The sequence below is a fragment of the Myxocyprinus asiaticus genome, chromosome 17 (assembly GCF_019703515.2).
Source record: "Myxocyprinus asiaticus isolate MX2 ecotype Aquarium Trade chromosome 17, UBuf_Myxa_2, whole genome shotgun sequence".
NCBI lineage: Eukaryota > Metazoa > Chordata > Actinopteri > Cypriniformes > Catostomidae > Myxocyprinus > Myxocyprinus asiaticus.
In genome coordinates, this window is record NC_059360.1 from 4,332,919 (window position 1) to 4,345,275 (window position 12,357).

At 36.4% G+C, this 12,357-nt stretch overlaps 1 protein-coding gene across 1 annotated transcript in view; it reads right to left on the bottom strand.

Annotated features, from left to right (window-relative positions):
• Positions 1–338: 338 nt before the first annotated feature.
• eipr1 (EARP complex and GARP complex interacting protein 1) overlaps positions 339–12,357 on the bottom strand; it is a 68,647-nt gene continuing 56,628 nt past the window's right edge. Inside the window, exons 7-10 of the mRNA XM_051723249.1 lie at positions 10,266–10,433; positions 6,398–6,565; positions 5,009–5,188; positions 339–2,631 (exon numbers count right to left, since the gene is read on the bottom strand). Of these exons, the coding sequence (XP_051579209.1) occupies positions 5,014–5,188; positions 6,398–6,565; positions 10,266–10,433 (511 nt within the window). The 3' untranslated portion in view covers positions 339–2,631; positions 5,009–5,013. The remainder of the gene's footprint in view (positions 2,632–5,008; positions 5,189–6,397; positions 6,566–10,265; positions 10,434–12,357) is intronic.

Consider the following 12,357-nt stretch of genomic DNA (forward strand, 5'->3'; position numbering starts at 1 on the left):
TAAAAATTGTATGAACTACTTGCAATTATTTAAACATGTACCAAACACACTGAACATTAATATGTTAAATCTGTAACATTAAACATGAGAAAACTGTCCTGAAAACCTGAGATTCTAAAATAATAGCATACATTGAATATAAATAAGTATTAGTTAGTTTTAGAAGTTACTCTGTTGTGAATTCCTCACGTTGAAACAGTTTTGAAAATTGTATTATGTTCATCCCATTTTTAAAATTACACTCAGTAATTTTTGTATTTACATCATCTAAGATGTACACTGACATCTAGTGGCATGGATGCAGCATCATTTAATTCATTTAAATAAAGTAGGATCATTAATCACCATTAATATAATTAATCAGCATAATTTAATTAAATTAAATTTAGTATTCACAGTCAGTCATGATTACTTTAATCAATGAGTGAAAGTGTCCAATAACAGGACGGATACTGAGATTAAGCGAGTAGTATTAGGCTAGTCATGTGATTCTAACATGGCCGCCCCCATGTGTGGACCCTCTCCATGTAGAATAAAACAGCATTTATAAGGTTACTGATTTGACTGGAGTCTCCATTTCATGTGGTGCTCATGATTCAAAATTTCAATTCATGTCTTTAGGAGTTAAACTTGTTTATTGAGGAAAAAATTACTGTGTGCACCTTAGAGGAAATGTTTTCAAGGTGTTCAGCTCTTGCAGCTCACACAGCTTTAGATGGGTAATACCCAATATACTATGACTGGATTTCAGTCACTTCTTGCGATATGATACATATGGTTGAGAAACAGATCAATATTTTATTTTTTATTTTTTACACATAAATCTCCACTTTCACTTTGACATTCGTCGTCTTTTGTTTTTGGCGATTCAGATTCTTCATGCATATCACCACCTACTGGGCAGGGAGGAAAATTTATAGTAAAGAAGGACTTAAATGTTGATCTATTTCTTACCCTCACCTATCCAATCGCTTCTGAAGATATGGATTTAACCTCTGGAGTCATGTGGATTACTTTTATGCTGACTTTATGTGCTTTTTTCAGCTTCAAAGTTCTGGCCACTATTCAGTTGCACAGTATGGTCCTACAGAGCTGGGATATTCGTCTAAAAATCTTAGTTTCTGTTCAGCAGAAGAAAGAAAGTCATACACATCTGGGATGGCATGAGGGTGAGTAAATGATGAGACAATTTTAATTTTTGGGTAAACTATTCCTTTAAAACCCTTTGATTAAGATAGGCCTACATTTTTTTTCCGTCTCATCTTCATTATTGATGACCAAAAAAATAAATTTAAAAAAAAACCTTTGTCGCTAATCATTTTCATCAGTAATTTAGTTGAAGAGATTAACACTGGTCATAAGATAGCTTTGTGTGAGAAACAATCCTTTTTCATTGAAAATCTTTACATTGAGAACAAATAATTTCCTCTTGATTCTTTTGAGTCTGATTTTTTCTATGGATCGGGACAACCCTAGTCCACAATTTCATTATATGAAAGAGGATACTCTTCAAAAATGCAAACAGGTTTGGAATGACAGGAGGGTGAGTAAAGGATGACAGATTTTCCATTTTAGGGTGAACTATTCCTTTAAGCATCACTTTAATGTGCATGTTAACTCGCTATTAACCCTTCAAATTATGCAGATTATTATGATTATTAGAGATGTCACACTCTCCTCAAATCTGATATACACACACAAACTCTTGCTATGCCATGGAGTCACACAGGATATTTTATAGGAAGACGAGGATTCATGCAAATTTCTCTATGTTAGAGCCCCACTTCACCATGACAGCACGTCAACCGAAGAACAGGGTGAGAGAGCGACGGCAGGGCTTGTGACAGACCCATTAAGAGTGAAAAAGGCGTGAGAGGGCAAGAGTCCCAAAACTCCACATCACTGAGAATGCAGTATGCAAAGGGTAGACACACCACTTGAGACACCAAACACTGACATTACACATTCGAGTCGTTCCGCTGGCCCTGGTATTGATGGATCGGACCGCGGCATTCCCCTGGCAGCCTGAGATGTGGAGAGTCAAGCTACAATTAAAACAGACCGTCACTGGAGAATGCTTTAATGAACACTCACAGACAACTCTCAGCTCCTGCAATTACAGAAACAGGAGGAGGAGCAGGAGAGACAGATAAGCAGAGAAAGACAGGAAGGATATCAAACCAAAGCCCAAGATGTCCTGCTCTTTAATTAAAGCTGTTTTATGGGGAACATACAGGGGTAATTAAATGCTCTGTGACAGCTCCACAGAACATTGCTGTTGTTAAACCACACATGATAAGACACATAATCATAATTAATCTTCAGGGTTCTGATTTCCCACAGTAGACACAAAAAAAATGCAGATATCTGTCTTTAAATAAACTCATTTTGATGTAGGTGAATCGCAAACCTCTTGGTGCAGTCCAAAAAAATCATCAGGTGTCAGGAAATTACAGCAAAAATCTGATTAATGGTATTCATTAGAGCAACGGTACAGCTGCTGTAGATATCTGACACTGTAGAGTTTACTGAAACACTCCCATATAAAGTCAAAACAATATTTTCAGTCATCTTCTCATCTGAAGAAGCATGGGATGTTGGTGTTGGTCAGCTCCAAAACAAGAGTTCATTCTGAAAAAAATAAAATAAAAAATGTCAAGAGATGTGTGGAAAAGTAAGGACTGAGAGATAGAAGAACAACAGATATAGAGTGAAAAGACAGCATAAGATTTCTTCGTGCTTGAGCTCTGAAATCAGTTGTGTGATTAGAAACACTAGATTCAGTAGAAATGAAACAGCAGAACCAGTGCTATCAATACACACATCACTGCACATTTTAATTGGTTGTGTTAAAAGCAATTATGCTTATTTATTATGACGCTCTGTCCCAAACTCTAGACAGCATCATGCTAAAAATCATGCTGGTGTGTGGTGAGCGTACTGGCGCAATATGGCTGCCGTTGCATCATCCAGGTGGATGCTGCACACTGGTGGTGGTTGAGGAGAGTCCCTCTATACTATGTAAAGTGCTTTGAGTGCCTAGAAAAGCGCTACATAAATATAAGGAATTATTAATTATTATTATTTAAAAAACATAATTTTTAATTCTTGTAATCAGATTAGTTACTGACTTTCAATTAATGTAATTACTTTCAAGTATTACTAGTGTTACAAATATATCTAAAATAATATTATTTATGTAAAATACATTTAAAAACTGAATTATTTTCATTCATACGTTTTATTTGCGTTTCTTTGACATTTTAAGGGCGTTAACCCCTAACGAGTCATTTCAAGGGAGAAACGTGTGGTGCTGAGTGTATGACTTGTGTGCAACACTGAACAAGAAGGAAATTATTTTGAATTTGTTGAGAAAAGTGTTTAAGAAAGTACCTTAAAAGTAAAATAATTAGTAATGTTATTAATTTCCCCATGAAGCAATCTGCTTACAATTTTGGGTGATTAGTAATTTGTAGTAGATTACCCAACACTGCTTATAAGATACCCTGTTTTGCCAAAATCGAAGGTACCAATACAAACCCAGTGAACATTTTTGAGGGACTGCAAATATATTTTATTCAATACAAAAATGTATAAAGAGAAAATAGCCCTTATTAAGAATGAACTAATTAAATCTAACTATCGAAATCGAACTATTTCACCCAAAATAAGTGTCCTACTTATTTGTGTGCTCATTACAGTATCAAGCTGTTCGCTTAGCAATGTGCTAATTTTAGTTTAGCAACATGCTAATGCCAGCCTCTTTTGGAATGTGAGTATTAAGTTTGAATTACACTACACAACTTGAAAATCTAAACAGATTCTAAAAGTTGGCTATTTTACCCAATATACGTGTGCTACGTATTTGTGTGCTCATTATAGCATCTGGTACAAATTGTTTGGTTCGCGAACATTTTAATGTTAGCTTAGAAACTTGCAAATGTTAGCTTAGCGACAAGCTAATGTCAGCCTCTTTTTGGAATGTGAGTATTAAGGCTAAATTACACTACATGACTCCTAAAATGTATGAATACTACAGACATGCTAACATTAGCATGTTGCTAAGCTAACAATTTGTACCAAATACTGTAATGAGCACACAAATACTTAGCACACTTATATTGGGTAAAATAGCCAACTTTTAGAGTCTGTTCAGATCTTACAAGTTGTGTACTGTAATCCAGCCTTAATACTCTAAAATAAGATGACTAACATATCACTATGTTAACATTAGCATGTTGCTAAGCTAACAACAAAAACTGGGCATGACACCCCCACTAGCCCTGTATGACTCCAATAAAAATATATTTTTTAATAAATATGTAAAAAAAGAAAAAAAAAGTTGGTAAAAAGATCTAATGCAATATCTTGTGATAATATATGCAATATGAGCAATTTATAAACAATCTTAGACTTCAGATTGGAGTCGTGGAGCATCATTCACCACGAGATTTCCTCTGTAGTCATGGATAGTCGGCTCTAAAATATCAAACATGTTTGATATCCTTTGACTACATGGAATCATAGTCTGAGGGTAAGAAATCGGAGTTGGTACCCATCATATACTACACGATTTTCTGTGAAATCTGTCAACTCCGACTGGCCCAAAATCTGCAGACTGGAGCCGACTAGCACTGACTGCAAATCCAGGCTAAAATCTGCCTTTAGTCGAGTCTGTCATGTAGTTCATGTAAAGAGAGCTGTTTGTGTGGTGCATGAGAATGACCATTCACAAAGTTGCTGCCCATGTTGAATGGTAAAATCAGTCCTTTATGCGGTTCCATGTTGGTTTGGATGCTGCCTGATATGGTTTCTGCTTATGTATAGAGTAGACAACGAGGCAACTCACTATGATTTGGAACAGAGCCTCAGTCTTCAAAATGCCTCTATTCTCTTTAAACATCACACTGGCCATCTTAATCATACTCAGTCTGTTCCATTATTAAGAGTTTATCTCTTTTTGTGCCATTTTTCTCCTATTTATTTGTTCATTCACTTGTTTGCTCACCTGCTCTACAGTAAAATGCGGTATTTGAGGGCTCGCGGTACTCTGTTAATCACTAGCCGGCCATCGTAACTAAGTGAGGCAAACAGCCAGGGGTCGGCTTCAGACCACTCCACGGCATACACACTGTCTTCATGCTCTTCATACGTGGCAATGATGCTGTCCTGAAGGGGCTCTTTCCCTCTACACAGAACAAAAATGAGGCAGTTAGCAGAATAAGACATCCTGTTCTCTGCAGGCTGAATTAAAATTAATTGAATTAAATTGAACTCCATTTTATTAAACGATTGAAATTAATTGAATTGAATAAAACTTAATTGAACTGAATTCAACAGAAAAGTATTTAACTGACATTAACTGAACTGACTTGAAATGTATTTTTAACTGACTTGAACTTAATTTTATTGAACTATATTGAAATGAACTGATCTGAACTAACTTAAACTGAACTGTATTGAGCTGAACAAATACAACTGAACTGACTTGAAGTAAACCAAACTGACTTGAACAGAACTGAACTGTATTGAACCAAACTGAACTTAATTGTATTGAACTGGATTGAAATTAATTGACTTATGAATGAATTAAACTGAACTGTACTGAACTGAACAGAACAATCGCACTGACTTCAAGTAACCTGACTTTAAGTAAACCAAACAGACTTGAACTAAACTGAATCAAACTTAACTGAAATATATTAAACATAAATGAACTGAACTGAATTGAACTGAACTGAACTGAACTGAACTGAACTGAATTGAAATGAACTGAAATGAAATGAACTGAAATGAACTGAAATAACCTGAACTATAAAGAATTGTGCTGGATTCAACTGAATTGAATTGAATGGAATGACCAGGCAAAATATTGAAAATGACCAATTATGGGGGCTTGGGTAGCTCAGTGGTATAAGATGCTGGCTGCCACCCCTGGAGTTCGCTAGTTCGCTAGTTTGAACCCCAGGGCGTGCTGAGTGACTCCAGCCAGGTCTCCTAAGCAACCAAATTGGCCCGGTTGCTAGGTGAGGGTAGAGTCACATGGGGTAACCTCTTCGTGGTTACCCCATGAGTGCGGTGGGGCGCATGGTGAGTTGAGCGCAGATGCCGCGGTGGACGGCGTGAAGCCTCCACATGCGCTATGTCTCCGTGGCAACGCGCTCAACAAGCCATGTGATAAGATGCGCGGGTTGATGGTCTCAAACGCAGAGGCAACTGGGATTCGTCCTCCGCCACCCGGATTGAGGCGAATCACTATGCGACCATGAGGACCTAAAAGCGCACTGGGAATTGGGTGTTCCAAATTGGGTGAAAAAGGAAAAAAACATCTTGAAATTTCTGGGGGGGAAAAAAAAGAAGAAAGAAAAATGTGAGATAAACATTAAGGCAGGTGTACTTGTCTTCCTGTTGGTTCTCCTCATTGTCACTGAGATCATCATCATCTACCAGGTGTCCAAATGGCTCAGAGGAGATGGACACCATGTTGGACAGGATCACCCTGCTGTCACTGCTGCCCGTGAGCAAGAGCTGATCATGAGAATGATTGTACCTCACACTCCAAACCCTGAAACACAACAACACCACAAACAACAGTGTGACATCCACCAATCTCCAAACACATCTGCGTTTCTTTCCTCGCTCACTAAAATCTCTCATATTTCTATCCTCTTTTTCCTCTGCATTTATCTAAGCCTCAGGCAGGGCTCAGGAATGGATCCGAGTGCTCATAGCCGGGGATTGTGGGAGGATAACTCAGCTGTCAGCAGTAGAATCGAGCTCAGTCGAGACTGCTCCCTGACTAATCTGTCTCTATCCCAAAATATTCCCTAATACCTCCAACTCCGAGGCTCAGCCCGACCCCTGCTGTTGCACACACAATAAATGAGAGAAATGTACAGAATGCTGTTGTTGTGGGTCTGTCCTATCTAAATAGGATCAAAACAGCACTGATCTATTTGGAGACTGTCTCTTTAAGAGATAGCATCCTGTAACTGACATTCTATGACGGCGTGACTTGTGTGTGCGTGTGCGTACAACACGTCTGTGGAGAAAGTGATATGTGCAATTGTGGGGCAATTATATACAGTTATATACACCTACAAGTAGATTCTCTCTCACAACCACACTGAAATAGATCTGCAGCGAGCTCAAATGAGCTACACTAACAAAGCCTTGAGCACTGTAGCACATACAACCAGAGCATCAGCAAGATACAAGAGCACAGATATACACACTCTAATTAAAAAACTGTCTTTAATATTCAAGATAACCATGTTAAAACCTGACACACATGCATACAGATAAAACAGCAAAGGAAGGCAAGCTTTGACTATGGTTGATGGCATATTTGCAAGAGATCTGATCTTTGTCGTAACAGAATTACAATTATAAATGTAGCCTCAAAGGTGAGTCACATAAGGTAGATTTCACACACTTTGATATGTAAGTTTTAATCTCACACACTTTCAAAAAGCTGCTACTTTTGAAAAACACACACACACACACATACACTTCTCAATCAAATAATTAGAACAGGTTCATGGTTAAAAATAAAGGCAAAAAATGCCTTAAAGGCATTCAAGGAATTCTGCACCACTGGAGTCACCAAACGGAATTTCAAAAATATATATATATATATTTTTTTTTTTTTTTTTTTTTTTTTTTTTTAAAAGGTTTCCATGTAACGTTCATATGGTCACATCACACCAGAGAAAAAAAAATATAAAAAATACATAAATGGGAGTTTTCTTCTGGATGGTGCAATAACACAGTTCTAGACTGCATTATGGCTTGTCTAAAGGTTAAGGGTCTTTTATATCTGGAATACTTGATTCTGATTGGTCAATCGTGGCATTCTGCAGTCAGATACCTTTGTATATTGACCACTAAACTTCTTAATTGACCATTGTCAAAGAGGCAACTGATTTACATAGCTGTGATAGTGTACTGTCTCCCGTATCACTCTGCACTCTTTCTTTTCACATAACAAAATAACTGAACTCAAATCAATATTTAATGGCAATTAATTTATTAATGTAGCCCTCAGAGACCCAGCAAGACTATGAACTGTAACACAACAACAGTTTTGGTTGCATACTAACTGTCAGCTTCATAAAGTCACACAAAAAGTTCATTGTGCTAGATGCCACAATTGCAAAAACGTTTGGCACAACGTTCACATGCATTTACCTGTATTTTTTATTTCTTAATTCTCACCATTTATTGATTTACTAATGTTTACATTTCCTGAAAATATCTCCTTTCATAGAATTTAGCAGATATAAGCGTAGCAGAAATGCATGGCATTTGTGGTCAAACTTTTTCTTTATTCACAAAAATTCAGTAATCATAGATAAACTATTCCAAATTATTTTCAGCTGTTATCTGTACTGTTCAATCATTAAAAATAAACAAAGAAAATAAATCTTTATGATATTTATGGTATATTAAATGTAGTAAATTATTAATATTTTGATTAGTCTTCATTAGTTTAACCTCCTGAGACCCGAGTGTGAATGCTGTGTGCATTTTGCATTTCCCTTTTTGATTTGTAACTAGTAGCACCTAATAAACAAGCAAAAAATAAAAAATAAATACAAAATTCTAGAGCAAACAGATTTCCTAAAAACAGATGTCCACATATGTGGACAGCGGGACTAAGTTGTAAAGTTTTAAATAATAACAAGCTATAGAAAGTCAGATTTTTATCCAGTTGTTTATTATGTTTCCAGGAGTGTTGGTTATTCATGTATATGAGATGTAACAGGCATTACATCAGAAATTAGCATAAATAATTCTGATTCAAAGTATTGGCCAGCATCATCCAATCACTGCCAACCATGTTAAAATAAAATGATATATTATGAATTTACTGATTACCATTTTCCCATGTCTGCCAAACATGTTGAGTGATCCAAACATCATCTGCGGCCTGAAACCGAACTTTTGGTTGGATTTTAGGAGTGAATGCACTTAGCTGCTTAGAAAGCTGTAGGATGCTCCTTTGCTCCCTATTTAGTGAATGACTTAACCTCTATAGTGCTGTCTGTCTGCACTGGTCTCAGAACAGTTCAAAATGCACCTTATTTTCATCCTAACTCCATATAAAACCTCTGAAAGCTAAATTTCGTAGCTTTTGGATGAATCCATTTATTCTCAATGTGAAAATGAACAGTGAATATAGAAATGCATTTACTAATGTTAATGAATAGAACCGTATTGTACAGTGATAAAAAATAAAACAAAATTAATATTAAAATGAAGTGAAATGTGTTAATCTTGAAAAAAAATTCAAAATAACGAACATGTTTTTTCAACTTTTGATGTCCCAAAATCCACATATGTGGACATCATGTTTGTCAAAGTTTTTAAAGCAGCATATGAAACGCAACTAGAGACGCTAGTCTTTACACTCAAACAGGTTTCAATGAAAAAACCTAGAGGTTTCTTACCAAAGGCACTTTTGTTGGCTCTGAGCCCACACAAGTGCTTCACGGAAATCAACGTCATGTTGTTGTGTCACGTGATTCGGTGTGTCAGAAGTTTAACCCTTAAATGACAGTCTAGAGTGTTGTGAACATTATTCAGTCGGTTTAAATTTTAAATAATGTGTTGTGTATAGCGAAGCCAAAATACAAAGTCCACGCATGTGGACGCAGGGTCGCACGAGGTCAAATAGCTTAATTGTTCGTGAATTTACCCTCACTGCTTTTAATAAATACATTTTCATATACTTTTGGGAGTTGAATTGTGCTGTGAATTCAAAACATCCACTTACTGTCTAAAACAAATTTGGTTAAATGCCCAGAGTAGCACATTTTCTACAATTAGAAAAATTCTCAAATTTATAAAAGTTGATACTGATCATATTTTTTCCAAAATTCAGTGCAAAACAAAATATGCATAAATTACAAATATAAAATATGCACAACAAATAAAAAAATATGCAACAATCTTAATTTTTATAACCAGTGGCTTCCTAAAAACACTTTCTATATCTATATCAATCATCTGAGGGTTAGTCATGTAATGGCTACTAACTAACCTACATAACATACAGTCAGCCATTCATTATAGAATGTATTTATTTATTTATTTATTTTTTAAAGAAAATGAGCAGCTGACAATATATTATGCCTTACATATCATTATGTGTTTCCGTCCAACCCATGTTTATTTTTCAGTTTAAGAGATATGGTTATTTAAATCTATGCATGTACAACTTCAGAGGATTATTTTTTATGCTGTTTATGTGTGTGTCTAACCAATGAGAGTGCTCCTCCAGGGATTTGACAGGCTCGCTGATGTGCCGCACATCCCAGAACTTGACTTTACAGTCATCTCCACAGCTAGCCAGATAATACTGCTTGTTGGGGTTGAAGTCCAAGTCACGTACCAGCTGTCCGTGAGCATTTTCAATGCAGTAGATCTGACTGTGAACAACAAAGACAACAGATCACATCGTCAAAACAATGCAAATAACAAAACAGATGGATGTTCAGGATGGTCGACTAGTCATCCAACAAGCATTATATATATATATATATATATATATATATATATATATATATATATATATATATATATATATATATATATATATAAGCAATATCACGAGTAAGAGTGTGATATGGCCCTACATCAGCACTGCTGTGATTCGGCCGCAGGCTGAGTGCCATAGGTAATCACAGCAGTGCTGATGTAGGGCCATATAGCACGATTGCGAGTATGATATTGCTTATATACAACAGTGCAATGAACAAGTATATTTAAAAAAATTAGGAAAAACTGAGTACGGTCATAAAAAATGCACTTGTGCATGGAACTACTTTCTTACGCGACGGATCATAATCTGCCGTTGCTGGTTCAAACCAAATGATGCGCCAAGCCTTCATTAGTAATTCAAAAATGTCACTACAGAAACAGTATCACGGCTTGTGCTGTTTCTGCCAAGTTATTGGATAAACAAGGATGGATGTGTGTGTGTGTGTGTGTGTGTGAGAGAGAGTGAGAGAGAGAGAGAGAGAGAGAGAGAGAGAGAGAGAGAGAGAGAGATGGAGCGTGTGCAATCACCTGTTGCCACTCCCAAGCAGAGATGCTGTCAGATTAGATTAGCTTTCTCAGTGGAAAAATAGATGTCCAAGCAGGAGTAATTCTACCTATTTCAAGGTAGCCGGTGTGCAAGAGTCATTCACTATAGAAACCGCAATGTCCTCCGCCATTTTAAACAGTACGTCCTCTCCAATGTTGAAAGTCCAGTAAGAGGTAAGCGCCTTGAGTTTGTGTAATTAATCAGTCTGTTGTGTCTCTCAGCTGTAATGAGCCGTAATGCTGAAGTTGTTCGTTTAAAGCTATTTCCTAGCTTTAGTAGTGTAGTAGTAATATAAGCGATCGCGTAGTGCTGTTGTATGTAAACACTGACTGACGTTGACTCACTTCACGTCACCTAACTGGCTCATATTACACACAAAAATGATCTTTTGCCACCACCTGCTGGCTAACATATGCAATGTCAAAAAAAATTACGTGTAAAGAGACACATATACAGTAGCTCTTAACATATCTGCACTGCTCTTACACATTAGTTTAGAACAGCACGAACACAAGCGGAGTGATACACACAGTGAAGCGTGTGATGATGGTGTGAGACCATCAGTACTCATGGAACGTCTCTTGTCCAATCAGATTCTAGTGATTTTAGTGCTGTCAGTCCATTAAAAATATTTAATCGCGATTAATTAGTTAAAGAGTGCTGAAATTTGACTATATACAGTATGTACTACTTTTCCTGTCAAAATGCATTTAGTTCCTTCTTAGAAAACAAAACAAAACAATTTGTAACAATAATGCTTTATTAACATTTTCCAAACAAAGTATTCACAGTATAAAGACAGAAATGTACTAATATAGTACCAAAGTAACATTAAATGTTTCCCAAAGTGTAAGTGGTAGGTTGACTAATTGAAAGAACTAGTCCCTATATATTCATTGCAAAGGGCATTAAATCTCTTAAACCCTCATCCTCCACAATATTAATCATGGCTATCCACTTTGCTACAGCAATCCTGAAGTGGCATTTATATGATTCGTGCAGTTTTGAACAACACATGAAAAGCGCTAAAGAGAATGGCTTGATGACACTGCACACATTAATGATACTTCATCTAAATTATCAGATAAGACAGAAGCGCAACACAGCGCTGTGTACAAAAATACAAAAAGTGTCTTTAAAGTGAAAATACTTTTTCCTTTTTTGGTTCCATTTATTTGAACATAACCCTATTATTGGCCTACTTCCATCTGGACTATTTTTAATTGTCAGTCTATGTACTCATGCGTCAGACGGACGCTTTTGGA